The following is a 24,406-nucleotide window of genomic DNA, read 5'->3' on the forward strand; positions in this document are numbered from 1 at the left end:
GGAAACCATGCTTTAAGGCAACAGTGTGATCAGGGCACGAGTGCTGGGAGAGTTTCCCCAGCACTCTAGGGCTACGTCTACACGTGCCCCAAACTTCGAAATGGCCATGCAAATGGCCATTTCGAAGTTTACTAATGAAGCGCTGAAATGCATATTCAGCGCTTCATTAGCATGTGGGCGGCAGCGGCGCTTCGAAATTGACGAGCCTTGCTGCCGTGCGGCGCGTCCAGACGGGGCTCCTTTTCGAAAGGGCCCCGCCTACTTCGAAGTCCCCTTATTCCCATGAGCTCATGGGAATAAGGGGACTTCGAAGAAGGTGGCGTCCTTTCGAAAAGGAGCCCCGTTGGGACGCGCCGCGCGGCGGCAAGGCTCGTCAATCTCGAAGCGCCGCTGCCGCCCGCATGCTAATGAAGCGCTGAATATGCATTTCAGCGCTTCATTAGTAAACTTCGAAATGGCCATTTGCATGGCCATTTCGAAGTTTGGGGCACGTGTAGACGTAGCCTCGGTAAACCATTTCCATGGGGGGAGTAGCTAACAGCTCTGGCACTATCCATACTCGTGGTTTTCTTGGGGGGTGGGAGAAGCGGCCAGATGGGGAGGGTCCTTTTTCACACCACTGAGTGTAGTGACTTGCTGATGTAGACAAGCTCATAGTATCCACAGCTAGACCTGGCTGTTCAACCAGCTGCAGAAACAGTGCTGCAGCAGTTTAAACACAGAGCCAGCTTTTTCCTCTGCAGCTAGTTCTTCTGTAAAGTGTTCACTGTCTTACATAGTGATCTGGCAGCAAAGAGAAACTGATTGGGATTGTGTGATGTTAGTCAATTTTCCACTGTTTACTTTCCAAGTGTGATGCAGCTACAGTCCTCTGCATGATATGTTGCACAGGCACATTCACTTGGAAGGTCTGAAGAGAAGAATTAACGTGCTAGTCAGTTATGCTCCTCATAGCTTCCGTTTATAAAGTGTTACAGCCAAGTATTCCTGCAGAGATCCTTAAAAATAGGAGTCAGAAGGCAGCAGAAGGTAAGAGGGAGGATGGGGGAGAGGAAAGATAGAAGGAAGCAAGTTATGAAATTCCCACTCTTTTAGAGAAAAAAGAAAAGTGGGGAAGAGACTCTCATTATTGCCCCAGCGTTTAAAATTCCCTTATCTGTAAGATTTCTATTCTTATGGGTGGAGTAAGGAGGGAAAGGAGTGGGGATTTAATGTGTGAGATTAACTATCTGGATCCTGGTGGGTTTCATAATTCCTTTGTCCTTTGAACACCTGTACCGTACATGTACCACTGTTGTATTTGTTGTGATAGATCTAAAATCACAGGTTGGAGAAGACCCTTGTCTCTCTTGCAGAGCTAGAACTGAAGCTGTCTCTAGGTTGGCACTGAAGAATGTCGTTTGTGATAACTAATTAGTATCTTTGTGGGTGATCATTTGTCAGGCTAGCCATTGATGCGCATGGGCTTTAGCAGTAAAATATAACTTTTGTCCTGTTGTTGAGAGCGTCCATCTTAATGCTGTAGACAAGGCCATGATGGCGGGGCTTTGGTCTTGGAAAAGAAAGAAGGATAATTTCAAATACTTTATGGGAAAAAGGTCCCTTTTTTCATTCTATTTTAAGTGGTGGAGTGGAGTTACAAATGCAGCTAGAGTAGAAATAATAATCTGCTGTTGTTTTTCATTACAATGTTAAGATGTTCTTTCCTGGAGAGTGTTTAACTTCAACTTGTTTATTTTGGGGACATAAAGAAGAAATTGTTTTGAGGGCTTTTTTGGGTAAACGTAATTCAGTAAGCATGGCTTCTCATTTTTAAAGAACTGCAGAGTCAAAATGGCATCAGAATGACATTTTCACTAGGGACTGATTTCAAATAAGACAGTAGGAATCTAGGAATCTAACCTTTGTATACCCTGCTCAGTTGTCTTCTAAAAAAGGTGGAGGGTGCTCTGCTTTGTTAGACTAGACCTTTATATATAAAATTAAATGCCACATTTAGGGCATTTTTCAGACTTCTCCTTTCAGTCCAAATATAAGGAATTTGGCTTAAGACATTTCATAGTGAAAAGTTGTTAATGTTTGCTCTCGTTGCACTAATGGGAACATTCTGCAAACAGTGGACCTGCACCTGTGGTATATTCCATCACATATAATTAGCAGTCCTGTAAGGAGGTGGCACTCCATGGTGTAGTGTATGCTTTGTCTCCTTTGGATGGCTATGAGGCTGGAAGAGGTGGACAAGACTCCTCAGCTCTTATTGAGCGTTGGTAAAATTACACATGTAATTTATGTTTACATTAGGTACAATTGGCCACAGACTAAATGAGGCCATGCGCATGAATTCTAGCACTCAGCTGCAGTAGACTGGAATTTGTATGTAGTTTGAGGCCTAGTCAAAAATAAAAACTTGCACGTAAAATATGGAAACAAAATCAGTAACATAGTTTTGTGACATTTCTTTTGCTCTCTCCCTCCATTTCTGCTTTATAATTTGTGATAGACTTTGTGTTAATGATAAATTTGTTTATATTGACTGGGAGAAGATGGAGGTTTTGGCAACCAGCTAGGGGGCATTTGGGCCTTTCTGGCAACAAGAGATGTGTGGGAAATGGATTGGGATTGCGGGAAAAGCACATTATCTGCCTGCTTCATCCAAAATGATCACCAGTGAAATCATTGACAATGTAGATCTGCCTTTCAAAATTGTCAAGAAAACTTTCCAGTCCTTCAAACATCAACTAACTCACTTCTAGTACAAACGTCCCGTGGCTTGCATAGACCCACGGACTGCATGTGCACGTCTTGAATTAGCAGGAATCTTGTGAGCAAGACGTGCAAAGTAATTCTTCCGCTCTGCTCTCTGCTGATCAGGCCTCAGTTGGAGTACTATGTCCAGTTCTGGGCAGCATGTTTTAGGAAATGTGGAGTAATTGGAGAGGGTCTAGAGAAGAGCAACTAAAATGATTAGATGTCTGGAAAATACGACTTATGAGAGATTAAAATAATTGAGTGTGTTGAGTTTGGAAAAGAGAAGGCTGAGAGGGGTCCTGATAGCAGCTTTAAAGTACCTAAAAGGGTGTTACAAGGAGGAAGCAGAAAAATTACTCTCCTTAGCGTCTGCTGATAGGCCAAGAAGCAATGGGCTTAACTTGCAACAAGGCACGTTTAGATTGGACAAAAGGAACAATTTCCTAACTGTCAGGGTGCTTAAACACTGGAATAAAGTGTGTAAGGTGGTTGTAGAATCTCCATCACTGGATATATTTAACAGAGCATGTGTAGCTGGTGCTTGATGCTGCCATGAGGGCAGGGGACTGGACTTGATGACCACTTGAGGTCCCTTCAAGTTCTAGTATTTTATGATATGGGCTTATTCTTACACATCTCTGGCCTAGGATTTTCTCATATGTGTATTTTATACCATACAGAATCCTGTACTTCATAGCTACCTGTGCCAAACCAGATAGTTACACCCACTCTGTCATCCATGCACTGTTCCACCCCTCCCACCAGCTTTCTAGTCACATACCTCCCCCCAGTCATCCCTCCCCTATTTCCCATCATAAATTCTCTTCCCCTCCAAATTTCTTCTCATCACATGTCAATCCTGTTTCTTTAACAACAGTTTATCACTTCTCTTTTTCTTTCCCCCTTTCTTTCCAGATCCATCAATTGTGGACCCTGCTCTCAGCTGCTCTGTCTCAACAGTGGCTCTTTAAAGCTCTAGAAGGTGCCTTAGTACCCCTTTTCCTGTTTGGCCACAAGCTCTCCCATGTTGAGGGATTCTTCAGTTCTCTTGCAGGGTGCTTCACCTGCCACTGTGATATTTTATCCCTCTCTAAAAGCGGTTATCTTTTATTTAATTTATGTTGGTGTTTCCCAGTGATTTTGTTCATTTATCTAGTTATGTTTATGAAAATACCGGTTATGAGTAAGCTCATAATTTTTGCCATTTTGCATGTACAAAATATATCAAATGCTCTGATCACTAATGTTGTGTTCCACTAATTAAGTTTTTTGCACTGAAGTGTTTAATTCTACAAGTGATATGAAACCATGTAACTGAGGGTGCATTTTACAAGAGAATGAGGTTGCCTTCCGCTCTACAAGCTTCAGAGGAGTTCCTGAGAATCATTCAGTCTTTCATTGCTGTTAGTAAGGAAATCCTCTTACCCGGACGTTGCCATAAATAGTTTGCCTCCTGTGTTAGAAACAGAAAAGAATGCTCTTAACCTTTGCCTTTATTGCTGTACTTTTTTGTTTCTCACATAGCTGATAAATGAAAAATAGCACATAAAAGTGCTGTATAACTTTTTAATAAGTGATGTGTGTTTATTATTATCAGGTAACAGTAAATAATCTTAGAGATTTGCAAACCTAATCTAGTGTGTCTATATTGTCAACACTCATGTCTGTTAAAGGAGGTTGGAGGGATCATATAGGTTGCTGACCAACCTTTTTTATGGTTTGGTAGCCCTGTGGGTATCTGGCACTTTCGCGTTGCAGAACAGTAGTTGATTCAGAGTCATGATTGAAAGCTGTGGAAGTGGCAATCTTCCTTCTGGCTGCACTAGACGTGAATCACGGAGAGGAAGACTGCTGCTTGTCCCATTTTCCTGTTTATGATGAAGACAGATTTTCTGTGGCTTAAAAAAATACACTTTAAAAAAAACCTGTAGAATTCTGGTTTAATCTGTATCCTCCATTGCTGTCCATTAAAAGCAGAAATCTCAAACTTGTAAGAACTACATCAAATCACACCATTGCTTTTAAGTAACATCTGAAGATCTGCGAGCCAGTGTTAGTCACATCTGTGATTTTATGGGGAAAAAATCATTTCAGCCATTTTTATTAAAGGAGAAAATGATCATTTAGGGTTTGTTTGGAATGGTTTAACATTGGGGAAAAAATCTTCATGGCGTTCAAAGAAAAGAGGAGGGGGCAAACAATTTTTTGTGCCTTAGAACAGGGGAGCACAAAGTGGGGGGGATGGGCCCTCCCCGGGCGGGGGGGCATGAAATTTCCCAAGGGGGTGCAGCACGATCAGCTGCTGGGTATGAGGCTTATCCAGCTCATTAAAATGTTACTGGTTTTATGTCTGTATATTCACATTTATACACGGATTAATAAAGTTTTTACATTCTACAGACTTATTTTCTCACACATGCCGAAAAGGGTCTTTTTTCATATGAACATAACTGAAATTTCTGTTGGTTTGGGTTACATTAGACATGCTGCGGGGGGGTGGCGAGTGGTGCTAATTGCAGGGACCAAAGTGCAAAAAGTTTGCTCACCTCTGCCTTAGAACAAGTGGAATACTACCCACCAAGATGTTCGGACCAGAATAACTGTTCTCTGTTTTGAAGTTAAGGGTTACAATTAGTATTCTTTAACAAAAGATTGTATTTAAGCAGAACATAAAGCTAGACATTTGAATGTACCTCCTATTCTAATTAATTCTTTGCATTTAACAACAGCCTACCAAATTGGCAAACGAAGGGCTGTTGGTAGGCAAAAGGGGTATTCTCCTTTTATTCCCTGTGCTGCTCTTCCACTTTTTGCAGATAACGTGTTTCCAGAGACTTCTCTGCAATTTGCCAGTTGGCAAATGAGTTTTCCGTCACTATCACTGATTGAGTTAATGAAAACAGCTCGTGTTTATTTCTGTAAGAAGTTACATTGTGCAAATACATGTTATAATTTTTGTGGTATCCAAAATTGCATCATTTTCAGTCTGGCGAATTAGGACCCTATAAGGAACTGGACACCTGCTGTGCTATCGTTGACTTCATTTCTTAGGGCTCCTCTAAACCATGCAGTGCCACAGCTGTGCCACCATAGCACATAGTGAAGATGCCAGCTATGCTGACAAGAGCACAGCTCCCATTCGCATTGATATTTCACCTCCCCAAGAGGCTGCGTTGAAGCGAGAAGCCTTCCAATTGACATACTCCTGGGATAGACAGCACTATGGTCAGTATGGCTGCATTGCTTAGGAGTGTGGATTTTCTGTAGTGCAGACCAGTGTGCTGCTCCCATTTACATAGCTGCTGTCTCTTGGGGAGATAGAGTACCTATGCCGATACGAGCAGCTCTCCCAGTAGTATCTTCAGTAAGTGCTACAATGAGGCAGCTTGTGCCACTGCAGTGCTGTGTGTGTAGACAGGGTCTAAATCACTGATCCAAATACATAGAAGAATTTAGAGACACTGAAGCTTTTAAAGGCAGTTGCATTCTGGTTTCTGTCTCCTTACTGTATCCATTTACTGGTTCTGAGATGCTGTGACTAGTTTTTTTTTTTAAATAAAGTATTTGTAATACACAGAATTTCATGTAAGTTGCTCTGTGAGTTGGCACCATAGAAACAATCTAATTTTATTGCCAAGATTTTCACAAGTGACTTGTGATTTTGGTTGTTTCAGTTTGGGGTCCTAGTTTGAGCTACCTTAAAGGGGATTTAGAAGTTCAGAGACTGGATGTTCACTTTCTAAAAGTCACACCTCTTTAATGTAGTGCCTTGCATGTTGAATAGTAACAAAGAGGAAGCCGTGCTAGTCTATATGCTATCAAAACAAAAAGCAGTCAAGTAGCAGTTTAAAGACTAGCAAAATGGTTTATTAGGTGAGCTTTTGTGGGACAAAAGCTCACCTAATAAACCATTTTGCTAGTCTTTAAAGTGCTACTTGACTGCTTTTTCTCTTTAATGTAGATTAAGTTGCACAACCAAGAGTGCTAGATACTTGACAATGTTGGCTATTTACTTTATATTTGTAAGAAAAGCTGTCATTCTTACAGTAGATTGCTTTGTGTATGGCAGGGGATGGAGAGTATAAAAGAAACCTGCTTTTGTAGGCTCTTTTTAAAGAGTTATTATAGCAGAAGCATTTTGCTACACTCGTCATGAAAGAGCTAGCATCAGAAATGCTGTGATGAGGTTGAAAGAGAGAGAAACACAATTTCCTCACTGGTTGGTGTTGGCTAGTTCTGTATTGTCCCGTTCTACCCTTTGATGTCATATTGGAGATTAGGGATAAAAAAAAATGTTGATAAATTTTGAGGGAATGCGCTGTATGGTCATAGCAGAGATGCGGCTCAGATACTGTAGTAGAATTTTCCTTTAGTGTATTGTGCACCTACTGATTTGTGTGGGAATTGAGCCTACATTACAATACACTCTTTCATATCTGGCACCTGTGGGACTGGGAGGCTGCTGGATATGCAAATATTAGAGTTAACAGAGAGGGGTCTCTTGCCACCGGTTTTGACGGGGGGGATGCACTATAGCAGCACTCCCCTCCCTGAAGCCCTTGGCAGCCTGGTCCCTAGAGTGCCCGTGCAGCCCCCTCTGGACTCCCCAGTGGGGCTTAGCTGCTCAGGCTTTGGCCAGCCATGCGCGTGCTTGTGGCAGTGCTGGCTCTGGCCACCCATCCCGCTGCACTCCCTGCCGGGCCTCCCAGCAGCTCAGGACCTGGCTGTGCTGCAATGGGAGAGGGAGCCACAGTTCTGCTACAGCTCTTTGTGGCTCAGGACCCAGCTGCACTGCTGTGTCGGGGGCTGGGGGGGACAGGGGGGAATGGGTCCTGCTGCAGCTCAGCAGCCCACACTGGCTCAAGACCTGGCCATGCTGCTGCGTGAGGAGGAATGAGTGTGTGGGTGGGTGGGTGGTGGGGGAGAGCTCCGGTTCCCACCGCAGCTCCCAGTGACTCAGGCCCCTGCTCCTCGTGCTCTGGCCACCCATCCTGCTACACCCCTCGCTGGTGCCTAGGTGCTGAAATAGTGCCTGGTGGCAGTGCCACTTATTTGAGAGTACCGCTTGGGGATTGAATACTGGTTGAAGAAGAGTTTACTGTGTTATGAAAAAGGATTTTAATGGCATTATAGGCAAGATAGCTAGTACAAACAAGGAGCAGGAGAAATGTACCATCCATCTGCTGACTGGACCTGGAATTTCGTGAGGTGTGCTGTTTACTGGGAGCTCGAATTCAGGATGTGACTGAGAGCCTTACAAAACTGCCCAAGCCTTCAGAATACTACCCCTGCCTACTTCTGCATGTGGGAACTAACGGTACGGCCTAGAATGACCTTGAGCGAGTTACTTCGGATTATGTGGTGCTGGGAAGAAAGGTCAAAGAATTTGGAGTGCAAATGGTGTTCTCGTCCATCCTTCCTGTTGAAGGGAAAGGCTAGGTAGGGACCATCGAATTGAGGAAGTAAATGCATGGTTATGCAGGTGGTGTCGGAGAAAGGGCTTTGGATTCTTCGATCATGGGACGCTGTTCCGGGCACAAGGATTGTTGGGAAAAGATGGGGTCCACCTAACCAAGAGAGGAAGGAGCATTTTCACAAGTTGGCTTGCAAACTTAGTGAGGAGGGCTTTAAACTAGGTTAGCTGGGGAACGGTGACCAAAACCCTGAGGGGAGAAAGGAACTTGGAGGCTGGGAAGAAGTGCAAAGAGGAATGTACAACAAAAGTGGACCCCTCATTCGAGTAGAGAAGGCAGGGAGATTGACTGGTTATCTAAGGTGTTTGTATACCAATGCCAGAAGCTTGGGTAACAAGCAGGAGGAGTTAGAAGCCCTAGCCCAGTTCAATAACTATGACTCGATTAGGATAACAGAGACTTGATGGGATGATTGACATGACTGGAGCACTGTCATGAAAGGGTATAAACTGTTCAGGAAGAACAGGCAAGGGAGAAAAGGAGGAGGAGTTGCACTGTATGTAAGAGAGCACTATGACTGCTAGGAACTCCAGTACATAGAGGGAGAAAAGCCTGTTGAGAATCTATGGGTCAAGCTTAGTAGTGTAGGCAGCACTGGAGATGTGGTGGTTGGTGTCTGCTAGAGGCTGCCAAATCAGGATGATGAGGTAGATGAGGGTTTTTTTGTACAACTGAGAGAAGTTTCCGGATTGCAGGCTCTCATTATCATGGGGGACTTTAATTACCCTGACGTCTGTTGGGGGACCAATACAGCGGTACACAAGCAGTCCAGGAAGTTTCTGGAGAATGCTGGGGATCACTTCTTGGTACAAGCGCTGAAGGACCCAAGCAGAGGTCATGTGCGGCTCGACCTGCTGCTTACAAACATGGAGGAACTAATAGGGAAGGTAGAGGTGGGTGACAACCCAGGAAGCAGTGATCACAAGATGGTAGACTTCAAGATCCTGACCAATGGAAGGAAAGAGAGCAGTAAGTTACACATCTTGGACTTCAGAAAAGCAGACTTTGACTCCTTCAGGAACATGATGGGCAGAATCTCCTGGGATGCTACCATGAAGGGAAAAGGAGTCCAGGAAAACTGGCAGTATTTTAAGGAAGCCCTATGGAAGGTGCAGGAAGAAACCATCCTGATGCGCAGCAAGAGAAGTAAAATATGGTAGGAGACCAGACTGGCTTACTGGGGAAATCCTTGGAAAACTTAGGCACAAACAGGGAGCTTACAAAAAGTGGAAACTTGTACAGATGTCTCGGGAGGGATAAAAATGTATAGCTCGAGAATGTAGGGCAGTTGAAGGTAAAAGTGCAACTGGAATTGCGACTCATGAGGAATGTGAAGGATAACAAGAAAAGTTTCTACAAGCATGTTATCAAGAAGATGATCAGAGTGGGCGTGGGGCCCCTACTGGATGAGGGAGGTAACCCAGTGACAGGTGATGTAGGGAAAGCTGAAGTACTTAATGCTTTCTTTGCCTCTGTCTTCACGGACAAGGACAGCTCCCAGACTAATGTGATAAGTGATGCACTGTGGGATGACGGTGGACAGCCTTTGGTGGGGAAAGAACAAGTTAGGAGCGATCTAAAAAAGCTAAACGTACATAAATCCATGGGCCCGGACCTAATTCATCCAAGGGTTCTGAGGGAGTTGGCGTATGTCATTGACAAGCCCTTAGCCATTATCTTTCAAAAATTGTGGAGATCAGGCGAGATCCTGAATGACTGGAAAAAGGCAAATGTAGTGCCCATCTTTAAAAAAGAGAAGAAGGATGACGCAGGGAACTAATAGACTGGTCAGTCTTACATCAGTCCCTGGAAAAATCATGGAGGGGCTCCTCAAGGAAGTCATTTTGAGGCACTTGGAGGAGGGGAAAGTGGTCAGGAATAGTCAGCATGGATTCATGAACGGGAAGTCATGCCTGACCAATCTGATTAGTTTCTACGATGAGATAACTGGCTCTGTGGATAGGAGAAAATCAATGGATGTGATTTATCTTGACTTTAGTGAAGATTTTTATACAGTCTCCCACAATATTCTTTTCAGCAAGTTAAAGGAATGTGGATTGGATAAATGGACGGTAAGATGGATAGAAAGCTGGCTAGGAGGTCGGGCCCAGCTGGTAGTGATCAACAACTCAATGTCAGGATGGCGGTTGGTTTCAGGTGGAGCGCCCCAGGGTTCAGTTCTGGGTCCTGTTCTGTTCAACATATTTATCAATGACCTGGATGAGGGGTTGGATTGCACCTTCAGCAAGTTTGCGGATGACACTAAGCTAGGGGGAGAGGTAGATAAGCTGGAGGGTAGGGATAGGGTCCAAAGTGACTTAGACAAACTGGAAGACTGGGCTGCAAGAAATCTGATGAGGCTCAATAAGGTCAAGTACAGAGTCCTGCACTTGGTCTGGAAGAATCCCAAGCATCGTTACAGGCTGAGGTCCGACTGGCTTAGTAGTAGTTCTGCAGAAAAGGACCTGGGGGTTGTAGTGGACGAGAAGCTGGGCATGGGTCAACAGTGTGCCATTGTAGCCAAGAAGACTAATGGCATATTAGGTTGTATCAAGAGGAGCATTGCCAGTAGATCCAGAGAAGTGATTATTCCTCTTCATTCAGCTTTGGTGAGGCCATATCTGGAGTACTGTGTCCAGTTCTGGGCCCCCCAATTATAGGAAGGATGTGGACACACTGGAAAGGGCCCAGTGGAGGGCGACCAAAATAATTAGGGGGCTGGAGCATATGACTTATGAAGAAAGGTTGAGGGAATTGGGACTGTTTAGTCTGCAGAAGAGAAGACTGAGGGGGGGATTTGGTAACAGCCTTCAACTTACTGAAGGGAGGTTGCAAAGAGGCTGGAGAGAGGCTGTTCACAGTGGTCACAGACAGCACAACAGGGAACAATGTTCTCAAGTTGCGGTTGGGAAGGTCCAGGTTAAACATTAGGAAAAACTTTTTCACTAGGAGGGTGATGAAGCATTGGAATGGTCTACCCAGGGAAGTAGTGGAGTCTCCATCTCTGGACGTGTTTAAGTCTCGGCTCGACAAAGCCCTGGATGGGCTGATCTGATGGGTTTGGTCATGCCTAGGGCAGGGGGCTGGACTCAGTGGCTTTTTTAGGTCTCTTCCAGCTCTATTGTTCTATGATTCTATGAAATGCAAAGGAAAGCCTAGGTCCTTTATTTAAAGAGGAAGGAGAGCTATGATAGATGACATCCAGAAATCTAAGAGGTATTAATGCTTATTTTGCATCATTGTTCTCTAAAAAGTTGGATTATGACTGGGTTCTTGGCACACTTAATATTCACAACAAAGGGGATGGAATGAAAACCAAAGTTGAGAAATAACAGACGAAAATACGGAGGTAAATTAGATGTATTCTTGTAGTACCTAAGAAACAAGCTGAAACAGTGTCAGAACTGTTAGTACAGATTGAACCTCTCTAGCCTGGTACTCTTGAAACCTGACTGGTGCTGAACAAAAGAATTCGCTGGACCATGGGAGGTCAGTATTGTCTAGCAGCATTACCAACACTTGCACCTGCTGAATGAGCTCTGAAAAGATATTTAGGGGTAAATCAGAGCTAAATAACAGCATGGGACGCTGAGGCTATGGCTAGATTACAGCGATTTCTCAATGGAAATTTTTGTCAGAAGATTTCTTCTGACAAAACTCCTCTCGACAGATCATGGCTAAATTACCAAGCAGATTGCAAAAGCGATCTGCTGTGTTCACCATTCTCTCAACAAAACAGCCAACTAGAAGCACAGCAGACAGGGCTGTCTGGTGTCCCAGAAGCCCTGTTTGTTGATAGAGGACACCCCCGCCCCCCGAAATATCCAGACCAGGTTTCTGTCAATAGATCTCTGCCAACAGAGGCATTATACCTCGCGGGGAGTGGGATAAGACTGTTGACAAAAGTGCAGCATTCTGTAGATTTGCTGTTGACAGAACTCTTTGGGAATCTGGACATGTTCCCCAGGTTTTGTCGACAGAATGCCAGTTTTGTCAACACAACCCTCCTAGTGTAGGCATAGCCTGAGAGTCAGGACTGGTGGCTGTAAACAAACTTAGGGGATCATGGAAACTTGGTTACGCCCACAATAAGTGGTCATCCAGCCATTATAAAGAGGACCATAATCAATTGTTTTCTGACCACTGAAGGTAAGACAACACTTAATGGGTGTAATCTGCAGTAAAGAAGACTTAGATTAGAGATTAAGAAAAACTTTCTAACTCTAAGTGTCGTTAAGATTGGGAATGGGCTTCCAAGAAGACTATTAAATTTCCATCACTGGAGATGTTTGAGAGCTGGTTGGGCAAACCACTGTCTAGGGTAGCCTAGGTCAGTGACCCAAGGTGGAATGCTGAAATTTGACCTTGTGACCTCTATGTAAGGTCTGAATGCTGGTGCAACTTTTTAAAGTCATTAATAGTCCTACTTACAACAGCTTCAGTAATAAATAAAACCTCTCAGCAACATGACTGTCAGTTTGATCCTGTCTCCTTGTGCCTAGTAAAGAGAGAGTATTTGAGCAGGGGGGTCTCACCTTTCCAGAGTGGGCTCGCATCACCAGGCCACGGAGTATTCTGATGTGGGGTTCTACATCTCTGCTGTTGAAGCTGTTCATTTTGGTTAAATAGACATTGGACCAGAAAGACTGATTTACTCCTGCTCCAGTGACTAATTATTGATACAACGAAAATCACTTCAGCAGCAGTGAGGGAGGGATTTAGGGTGACCATCTGTCCCATATTGGTGGGACGGTCCCGTATATGGGATGCCAAAAAGGCATCCCAACTTATTTTATAAAAAGTACGAATAGTCCTGTATTTGAGCCCAACTCTGCTGACCTTTTCCACCAGCAGCTGTGTAGGTGCAGCTGCTGGTGGGAGTCACTTCCCTGAGCCTCAGGAAAATGGGGGCCTAGGAGGCAGCCACATTTCTGCTGCTTCTGCAGGGCTCCCAGGGAGCGCTGGGGGCTGCCTTCTCCCTCCCGGCTTCCTGGGGCTTGGTGGAGCTGGGAGGAGTCACCCTTCCCCCCTATCTCTCCCTGTCCTGTGTTTGGACCCTAGAGGGAGGCCTACATCAGAACACCCCGCAGCCAAGCAGGACTGATGAGAGACTTTGCCAGGCCCTGTGGGGAGCCGGCTCTGGGCCCCCTGGAAGGGGAAGGCCTCAGGTGGAAAGGTCCCAAAGGACAGAATTTGCTGGACCAGAGGCGGTCCAGGGCTTCTGGTTGGAGCAAGCACACACTGCCATCTTGTCTTCCTGTGACTACAGCTCTGGCCTCACCAGATGCAGCCCAAGAGGCTCAGTGGGGGCCTGACAGCTCAGATTTGGGGGGACGGAGGGGAGAGCTCAATCCTTATTTACATCTTGACACATCAGGGCTGAGCCTTGCCCTGTTGCCTGTCTGCAGTAAGGGCCAGTTGGGCATCAGCTTCCTACTGTCACCAGCCTGGCACCCTGCAGTGCTTTCCTGGGTCTACACCACTTCCCACTGCCCTCTCAAGTGCCCCCCAGTGAGACCAGCCCCTTTAGGTCCAAGAGGGCAGCCTTATTACCCACTTTTACCTTACCTTGCTGTGCTGGTGGCCACACAACACCAGCGTTCTGTGAGAGACCAGGAGACCAGCAAGGCTGGAAACACCAACAGGCAAGTCAGGAAGACACAGCTGCCTGGCAACCAGAAGATACTCCCTGGTGGTACACGACTCACAGGCCTCGCGAGGGAGGGGTCAGCATGCTCTGGGCAGCTCTTGGAGCTGGCCCCACTTCTTCAGCCTGAAGGCAGGGACTTTAGAGGCTGCTCCAGCCCCATGCTTCAACAGGGGCTGTGGTGGGGGCTCCATGGCAGGGCTCAAGCTCTGGGTTTTGGGCGTGGCCCTGCATGCGCCAGTGGGGACCCCAAGGGAGGGACCTGGACTCCAGCCCCCTCTGTCTGCATGTGAGGAGCAAGGGCGTGGCTGAGCTCCTGCCACGTGCTGGAGTAAATTGGCTCAGAAGAGGCATGTGTGCCAGGGGTTGCCGACCCCTGGTCTAGGTTTATGTGGTCCTGCCTCACTGCAGGGGGCTGGATTAAATGGTCTCTCAAAGTGCATTCCCACCCTGCATTTCTTTGATTCTTACAACTGAAATTTCACTCTTATGCTATGATGAAGTGAAATGGCTAAAAGCCTGTTTATACACGCTAGTATGGAATAATTTAACATGCTTTAAAGGTGTGTTGTAAAACTTCCTCATGTTGAGACCTAAGAGCTTTGCACTGTTTGCTGAATTTAACATAGATTCCAAAGCCACCATGTCATGGTGGCATGAAACTGTTCCGGAAACATTTCCAAAGGCGCTTGTATTGCACAATATATGCAACAGCGTAATGTTTTCTTTTATGAGGTCAGCTCGGAAGAAAGTCTGAGCACGAAGTTACAAACCTCCTTGGGATAACATTGATTTCCAAATCATTATTGCTGAGGGGAAAACTCTTTGTGTATCGTTTAAATGACGAAGGGAACACCTGATTTTGATTATATGGGATGGGATTTTCAAGTGAGCATACAAGTGCGAATGACCCAACTCACGTTGAAAGGCTAGGGGAACTGAACATACAGCTCCCATAAATCAATTTGAAAATCCTACCCTTCATTAGTTTACAGTTGTGTCCTTTCTTTTGGCTACTGACATATATCTCATTTAGAGCAAGTGGCCAGCTCAGTTCAATGTTTTGTTTTGTTTTTTTTTGTGTTCAGTGGATCTTTTTTGTCTCTTTCTGGAATGCTGACAATTCCCATGTTTGTTTTTAACCGTTTTGTCCCCCACAACTCTCAAGGCCCGGTATTGTGATAACCTACCGTCTCATCAAAGAGAACTGACTGGAGCATCTATCAAACCCACCAGTCCTGCAGGAATTCTCTTCCTTCTAGTGCTGGTGTTCCTTCTCTGCACTTCTTAATATACAAAGGTCTGGGAGTGAAAGATCGGTTTATGGAGCACAACTAAAGCCGCTTGAGAATTATATGGAGCAGTAACCACAAAGACAGCTGGCTGGCCCTCAACATTTTGTTTTACATTTTGCTATTTTGAGCTTTCTTTCTGATTTTCCTCACAGTACAATGGAAACTAGTCAAGTCAGCAGTTGCCCATAGTTAATTAAACTGGGAGGTAGTGGAGGGCATGATTTTCTTTCTTGAACTTAATCCTTGAGCACATTCCACTTTGTCTCTTCAGTGTTTTTTAATGATCTCGATAAGTTTCTGCCCCTGCAACTTCTGTCATTGTTAGTTTAGTCATCTATTTTGTTTAGTTATTCTGATTCATGGGTGTAATAGAAGTGTGGTTTTGTTTTCAAAAGTTGTCTTAAAAATAAGAATTAAAGCAAAAGTAGAAATGAATTTGTAGTGTATAATCTAGTACATCATAGTAGAGCCCTGATAATATTGGCCCTTATTTAGTTCTTTCTATTAAAAGAACTCAAAGTTCTTTCCAAAGGGGGGTAAACTCCATAATCCCTATTTAGCAGATAGGAAAACTAATGCACCTACATTTATATGATACACAAGATTATGTGATGGGTGAGTTAGTACCAGGAATAAAACCTTAGTGTGGCTCCCAGCCTGGTGCCGTATTTGCTAAATTATGGTGCCCCCCTGATAAGAGGAAATATTTTCTTAATCAGAATTTCCACAATATTCATGGCCCATTTGACTCTGGTGGAGAAATTCCCATGATACAAGAAAAATCAAATTATTTTGCTCCAGTGATTTTACCAGCATAATAGCAAATATATATTGCTATGGGAAATCTTTAAAAAAAAAAAAAAAAAAAGTCTTCTGAAAATTACTGTAATAATTCTGCTCTTCTCAGTGAAGTAACTTAATAGAGAAAGGGCTGGATTGGTGGACGTATACTGAGTTAACTGTTGCCAGCTCATGTGTACACATAATGAAAATAATAGGAAAGTGCAGTACATTTTTTGTTAAGTTTGTGGGGAGCAATCCTCTGAAAGGTGGTGATTTGTTAATAAACCAGTTATAACCTGTATTATACTTAAGATACAATTAAAAGCAGGTCTTGAACTAGATTGGATGTTCAGTGAATATGTACCTCATTAAAATTCAGGTTTGTTTTTATTTAGATGAAAATACGGCAGACGGTGAACTAGACCTTAGTGGAATTGACGACACAGAAATAGATAGGGTAAGGTATCTTTTTATCCTATATATTTATATTCTGACCTTAGAAGAAAAACGTTTTCTTCTGTGGTTTATCCTGCACTGCCCCCAACTTCCCACCTTTATGGAACTTGGTTATAATGCCTACAGATAGCCAGGAGTTAATGTCCATGATTATAGAAATCTGGTACCAAAATTAACGCATGTAGCAAATATATTGAACTTTAGCTCATTCAGTGCAAGATATTATACAATTCTAGCATATTGTTACTGCTGCCATTTCTCATCGTGTAGAAGCAACTGTTGTTGGAAATGTATTTTATTCTAGAGAGGAAGAACCTTAAGTTTAATTTAATATCAAATGCTTCACATAGTTATTTATGGAAGGAATGTTCAAGGCATGATGCTGCTTTGGAAAGGGACTATAAAATGGTATTCTGAGCTCCTATGTTTTCTCAATGATTCGCATAATCCTTACTCGGTTTTTTATTTTTCCATATGACAGTAACGTATAGTAGATCTGGGTGAATAGCTAAATATTTGATTAGCTTGTCATCAGAGAAAGCTTGTGGGATGGGGGCGGAATTTGATTTGGTTTCTACCGAAGCCAAAATGTTTTGGTTAGAGGAATTTCGATTAGCCAGAAATTCAGAAGTAGTTTGTTTTGGCTCAAACAAAATATTTTATTTTGATTTTTGGCATAGTAAACATTTTTAAAATAAAAACAGAAGGAAATGAAGAATTAGATTGCGGATGGTGGTCCCCCTCCCCTTAAAAGCAGTAGCCCAGTGGTTAGGGTGTCCACACAAGAGTCTGTACTTTAGAGTGAAAACAAAAAAGCAGTCAAGTAGCACTTACAAAAAAAGACTAACGAAATAACTTATTAGGTGAGCTTTCGTGGGACAGACCCACTTCTTCAGACCATAGCCATACCAGAACAGTGGGTCTGTCCCACGAAAGCTCACCTAATAAATTATTTTGCCAGTCTTTAAAGTGCTACTTAACTGATTTTTTGGTTTGATAGTACACAGACTAGCATGGCTTTCTCTGTTACTTTAGAGTGGGGATTTAAACCTAGGTCTCCTTCAAAGACATAGCATGTTCTGAATTTCTCAGTTTGGCCTGTTTGGAGCTGTTCCACTTTACTTTCCTATGAGCAGGGAGCCATGGATTCAAATCTCCACTTCAGAGCTGCTGTTCAAAGCTGAATCTCTCCAAAACCACTGAGCCTCTAGAGTATAAAGGAGGCGTGTCCACCTCCTCAGTTTTGTGAATGATGCCTGATTCACCTTGTGAATCTTTCCTGAAAAAACAAAAAGGTTCATTTTGATAACGTGAATAATATATGTAAAAACTCAGCAGGAGAGGGCCTTGAACCTAGCTCTCCCTTTTCCTAGGAGAGGGCCCTGGTCAGTGAGGTGTCAAGCCTTTTGCGTGTCCTTTAACCCAGAAACAAGTTAACAATTTCATACAAGATGAAACAGCTTCAGTAGGAAAGAGAGTCCCAATCTGCACCTGCCGGTGAAACGAGATGAAAGTACTTGCCTGTGAGCAGAGAGCTCCAGGTTCAAATTCCCCACTCCAGAGCTGCTGTCCAAAGCTGGATTTCTCCAAAACTGCTGAGCTGTAGTGTATAAAGGGGACAAGTCCAGCTCCTCAGTTTTGTGAATGATCCCCCTCTCACCTTGTGAGTTGTGCCTGAAAAAACAAAAGAGTTCATTCTGGTAATGTGAAAAGGAGCCGTTTTGACATTTCTGAACTTTTTTTTCATTTTGACAAAAAACACTTTGCCACTATTGACGTGAATTTGTGAAAGGCTTCAGTTGACCCAAATCTGCATTTTTTTTTCTGGAAGGGAGGGCAAAACCTTGGGCCAAAATTTTCACCCAGCTTTAGTCCCTTATGCTAGGTGTTGTACAAACAGTGGAAAAAGTACCTGCCTCACAGCCTACAAGAAGAACAAAGGACTGAAAGGGGGAAAAAAGCACCATGATATTCTCAAGGTCACTGAGATGGGGTTCTGGGGTCCCCCAAGCTCTGCACCCTGTCTGCAGGCAGGAGAGACTCTCACTCAGCAGGAGAACAGCGGGTTTATTACCTGACAGGACACAGCGTTGTACAGAGGAGTCAGTACAGCAGGCAGAGACAGCCAGTCCAATCCATGTTGGGGAGAGGAGGCCCCGAGGGGCCCCCAGAGCCAGGACCTTGCCCCCTCCTTTGTCTCTCTCTCTCTCAGCTCAAACTAACTGCTTCCCAACTCCCAGTTCCAATTCAAAGCCCTCAGGCTCCACCTCCTCCTTTGTCTCCAGTACAAAGGTGTTACCTGGTCGTCAAGGTTACCCTCAGCAGGAGATCCACACCCTCTGTGAGCCACTCACACACACACAGGTATCCCCCACTCCATCACAGTCACCCAGTAGGTCAAAACAAAAAGCAGTCAAGTAGCACTTTAAAGACTAGCAAAGTAGTTGATTAGGTGAGCTTTCGTGGGACAGACCCACTTCTTCAGACCATAGCCAGACCAGAACAGACTCAATATTTAAGACACGAAAACCAAAAACAGTAAGCAAGGAGAACAAATCAGAAAAAGATAATCAAGGTGAGCAAATCAGAGAGTGGATCAACATTGTTAACCTTTCAGACTACCAACTCAGCCCAGCAGAGGAGTCTCTCTTATCCCGGGGTCTTTCCTTCTGCCTTTCTTCCCCCACGAACTTAATACAATTCTGTGGTGACCTTGAAGCCTTCTTTCGCCGCCTCCCTCTAAAGGAATTTTTTCAGCACACCCATGAACAACAGTCTGACTCTCTCGACCCCCCCACCAACAACAAAAGAAGAAGAACTCTATGTGGACTCCCCCTGAGGGTCGTAGTGAAAGTCTGGACTTCTACGTACAGTGCTTCCGCAACTGTGCTCAGTCTGACATTACACACAAACAATGCCAAATGAGACACAATCTCAACTATGCTGAACGCTATGCTGTCCAGCGTCTCAAAAATAACCAAGACATCATAATCAAACCAGCTGACAAAGGGGGTGCTGTTGTCATCCTGAATAAGTCAGACTATGAACAGGAAGCAGCCAGACAACTCTCCAACACCACATTTTACAGACCTCTCTCCGCTGATCCCACTTTGGAATTCCAAAGGAAATTACAACAACTACTGAAGGAACTCCCTGCCTGCTACTTGGGACCTCATTCACTCAGACACACCATCTGAGCCGCAGCCTGGATTATACTGTTTACTTCCCAAAATCCACAAACCTGGAAACCCTGGACGCCCTATCATTTCAGGTATTGGCACCCTTACCACCGGACTATCCAGTTACGTGGACTCCCTCCTCAAACCCTATGACACCAACTCTCCCAGCTATATCCGAGATACCACCGACTTCCTGAGGAAATTACAAAACATCGGAAAAGTTCCTGATAACGCCATCCTTGCCACAATGGAAGAAGAGGCTCTGTACACTAATATTCCACATGAAGATGGATTACAAGCAATCAGGAACACCATCCCTGATGCCACCACAGCCAATCTGGTGTCTGACCTCTGTAACTTTGTTCTCACACACAATCGTTTCTGTTTTGGGGACAATTTATACTTCCAGATTAGTGGAACTGCTATGGGCACCCACATGACCCCACGATATGCTAATATATTTATGGCTGACCTGGAACAACGATTCCTCAGCTCTCGTCCCCTATTACCACTCCTCTACTTAAGATACATTGATGACATCTTTATGATTTGGACCCATGGTACAGAGGCTGTAGAAGAATTCCACAGAGACTTTAACAATCTACACCCCACCATCAACTTATGCCTCGATTACAACATGCAAGAGATACATTTCCTGGACACTACAGTACTAATCAAGGATGGCCTGATCAGTACCACACTGTACCGAAAACCTACTGATCGCTATACTTGTCTACACCCTTCTAGTTTCCATCCTGCACACGTGACTAGATCAATTGTTTACAGTCAAGCTCTTAGGTACAATCGCATTTGCTCTGATCCAACTGACAGAGACCAAAAACTACAAGAACTTTACCAAATATTCATAAACCTGAATTACCCACCAGGAGAAGTAAAAAAACAAATCGACGCATACCCAGAGACCAGCTACTCCAAGATCGTCCCAAAAAAGCCAAGAGCAGAACACCACTGGTCATCACCTACAGCCCCCAACTCAGACCACTGCAACGAATTATTAAAGACCTACAACCTACTCTTAATTAGGATGCCACACTCCAGAAGGCCCTGGGTGACATGCCTGTTCTCTCCTACAGACAACCTCCCAACCTCATGAGGATCTTTATTAACAACCACAGTCTGTACCCCAGGAACACCAGTCCTGTAACCTTTCCCTGCAACAAAGCCCACTGCCAGCTTTGTCCACATATCTTCTCTGGAAATACCATCACTGGACCCAACCAGGTTACTCACAGAATCACGGGCACTTTCTCATGCTCCTCTGCTAACATCATATATGCCATCATGTGCCAACAATGCCCAGATGCTGTGTATATTGGACAGACTTCTAACTCCCTTAGACAAAGGGTTAATGGGCACAAAACAGACATCAAAACACTCCAGATCCACAAACCAGTTAGTCAACATTTCAATGGAATGGGGCATTCTGTCAATGACCTCAAGGTATGTGTGTTACTGAAGAGAAATTATCGCACCGTTTTAGAAAGAGAAGTGGACGAGCTGACTTTTATATTCAAATTCGGCACATTAAAACATGGTTTAAATCGTTATGGGAACTTTCTGAGTCACTATAGGGGCTCGTCTGCATACTTGGCTCAATCTAATTCTTGACCTTCCCCCCCACCCCTCCACTCTCTGATTTGCTCACCTTGATTATCTTTGTCTGATTTGTCCTCCTTGCTTACTGTTTTTGGTTCTCTGTGTCTTAAATATTGAGTCTGTTCTGGTCTGGCTGTGGTCTGAAGAAGTGGGTCTGTCCCACGAAAACTCACCTAATAAACTACTTTGCTAGTCTTTAAAGTGCTACTTGACTGCTTTTTGTTTTGATAGTGTATAGACTAGCATGGCTTCCTCTCTGTTACTACCCAGTAGGTCAGTGTTTTTATCTCAGTTTCTTGACTCTCATGCTGATGTCCTCTCCACTACACTAGGCTAAACTTATAAATAAAAAGAGAGATCCAAAAAAACAAAGACAAACCCCCAAAAATACTGAAAACAAAACCACCAACACAAAACCAAACAAGCAATGCAGTAAATGGGGTTGCCTACATGTAACTGAGAATGTAATTTGATATGCAGAATCTGGTGATGGATGAACAGGAAAGAGCCCTGCTTCACTTTCTGCACCCCAGTTGAATCTGCCAAGTAGGCAGAAGTAAAAGAATTTGGAGCGGAATGCGTTTGCTATGGAAGTAGCAGAAACATACATAAATAGTAAATCTCCTCCATGCCATTTTCAACGTTACTTCATCATAGTAGATCTGGTTTAAACAGAAGCTGAGAAGGGACAAACTTATTTTCTGTTCCCGCTAGACTCTGCAGGGAAGTCATAACTTTGATTTTATGACCTCACATTCGTTTCCTTGGAAACAGACTATAATTTTGCAAACGGAGGATTATGAACTTGCGTAGGTGCAAGCAGGATGAAGAGTTGAGCTATGAACGAGTGGTTTTATTATTATGACCCAACTTCAATGCACACAAATGAAACTGAGAAAATATTCTCCCAGTAAATTAGTACCAGAACAAATATTTTTTCCAAGTTTGTCCCAGTGTGAAAGATGACTTCTTGCATCAATTTCATTTGAGTTGAATTATTTTTCTCGTAAACTGCTTGGATGCATATTTTATTCTGAAGAAAATATGAAATGGTAAAAGGCACAAAATGCAAGAGAATCAAGCTGTTTTATTAGCGCCTAAAACTAATATCACATGCAGTATTTGGCTCTACTCTTCAAATGCATCCATACCAAAATACTTTTTAAAAATGTTCATAAAAAGATTATTGGTAAAGGCTTGATGCAATTCTCCCTCACCACTCTACCAGTGTTCCTTCCCAACCTGCAGTGTCAATCAGGAGCCAGTGTTCCACAAAGACAAGATGTAGTAAAGTAGGAGGAGAGATATCAAAACACTTTAATATTGCAATTTCCAGACCACATTCTGGTCTGTTCCCCTGACCTACACAACTCCAGTGACTTGAGTGAAACTGAGTGAGTAGAACTGAAAGTGTGATTGAAACAAACTCAGTTCTCCAAAGTGGAAGGACAAAAATTGTGCTAGTTAGTGTTTGTCCCCTCTGTCTTTACTATCCTGTCACTGTCCCTCACACAAACTTTCCTTCATTAAGCTAGTTCTAAAAATAAGGTTGGGTATGAGTTGCTTTTACCTGTATTTTTTCAATATATTTTGCTATGCAGTTTTCACTTGTGCAGCTGAAAAGAAATAATTCTGTTTTGTTTTAGTACATACTTGATGAAACGGAAGCTCAAATCAAAGCTGAACTATGGATGAAAGAAAATGCGGATTATTTGAAGGAACAAAAGGGTAAGAGGCAAAATAACTGAAATGGTCTCTCTGGTTACATGCCACTAAAAGCAATTTGATGCATGTCCTTCATGCTGGATTCCTTTTTGCCATCTTTCAGAGAAAGAAGCAAGAATAGCAAAAGAGAAGGAACTTGGGATTTATAAGGAACACAAGGTATGCAACTTAAATATTCCATTTGTGTTTAATGGTATCCATTTGCAATTTTTCTGGAAGCTGATGATATTTCTTGGCCAAATTCTGCTTATACAGTAAACTTCATGTTAACTGCCATTCAAACAACAGGACTTCTCAATTAACTGGTATTCCATCCTGTGTGTGTGCAGCTGGCAGCTCCCCGCATGGTGCATCCGTGCATGAGCTGCCCAGAGTGGCTCCCCGCAGGGCACCCAGCCCAGAGCAGCTCCTGGTGTGGCCATGCGCAAGCTGTCCAGGGCAGTTCCCCACCTGGCGCTGTGCCCTGAGTGGCTCCCTGTGTGGCTGGCTCAGTCGCTTCCTCTCCTGGAGCAGCGCTGCCACCCTGGCCTTCTGGCCAACAGGGGCAATTTCCTGCAGAACGAAGCAAGTTCTCTCTTCTCTAGTATGAGCAGTGCCCGTGCCTGAGCTTGCCGAGGCCAGTCAATGGAGCAGTGGCGGCTGTGCCCTCCTTCCAGCTGTCCACTTTCATTGAAGTCTGCTTGAGCAGGAGTGGCATGAGCTCAGCACACAAACCACATAGTTGCTGCACATTTGCCTCCATCTCAGTTCTGGTGCTGGGATGGGATTTTCAGTGGAAAAGTTCATCTTTGCTCATTCTGGCCATTCAGGCTGGCATCTGATGAGAACATTTTCTCTCTGTGGGGCTGACAGGCTGAATATCCGTATATTTTAGTATCCAGCAACCTTCCAGTCCCAGGGTTGATGGATATCCAAGAGTTTACTGTAATGGTTTAGTCTACATTGGGGCAATCAAAGCACTAATTCAGTTCTGCAGTGGCCTAACAATAGTTATCTTACCTCTAATGTTAATCAAACTGTGCTGAAGCACAGCTTTTCAGATGGTGAGTATAACGTTTTCTGCCTGAACCCTGTTTATATCTCTAGCCAATTACTATACTGTAAAATCCCTCTGAACAATGTTAAGGAATACCTGTTTATTGCAACTTCAGGCAATTTATGTGTGGGCAGGGACGGAGGAGGGGGCGGTGGGGAATGGTCATCTACATTTATGATCGCTATCCCTGATTTTTTGAAAAGGCATTCACGTTGCATTTGCTCCGTTTGCTACAACTGTGGTACTTTTGTATGTGGTTCCAGTAATAGTTTCTGTATGGAGAGCTGAACAAATCTCCATTAACCTGAAGGAATACTACTGAAGGAATATTATTGTTCTACCTTTCATAAAGCATGTGACATTTAGGTTAACAAATGGTTTGTCCTCTCAGTGTGTAGGAGTTTAAAGCAGTCTAATTGGCCATATTTTCACATTTAAAGCATTAG

The 24,406-nt window shown here is 43.9% G+C and overlaps 1 protein-coding gene across 1 annotated transcript in view; it reads left to right on the top strand.

The window, feature by feature from the left end:
* BRF1 (BRF1 general transcription factor IIIB subunit) overlaps positions 1-24,406 on the top strand; it is a 255,619-nt gene that overhangs the window by 161,586 nt on the left and 69,627 nt on the right. Inside the window, exons 12-14 of the mRNA XM_074996369.1 lie at positions 16,343-16,404; positions 22,846-22,927; positions 23,028-23,083. Of these exons, the coding sequence (XP_074852470.1) occupies positions 16,343-16,404; positions 22,846-22,927; positions 23,028-23,083 (200 nt within the window). The remainder of the gene's footprint in view (positions 1-16,342; positions 16,405-22,845; positions 22,928-23,027; positions 23,084-24,406) is intronic.

The sequence above is a fragment of the Carettochelys insculpta genome, chromosome 6, assembly GCF_033958435.1.
Source record: "Carettochelys insculpta isolate YL-2023 chromosome 6, ASM3395843v1, whole genome shotgun sequence".
NCBI lineage: Eukaryota > Metazoa > Chordata > Testudines > Carettochelyidae > Carettochelys > Carettochelys insculpta.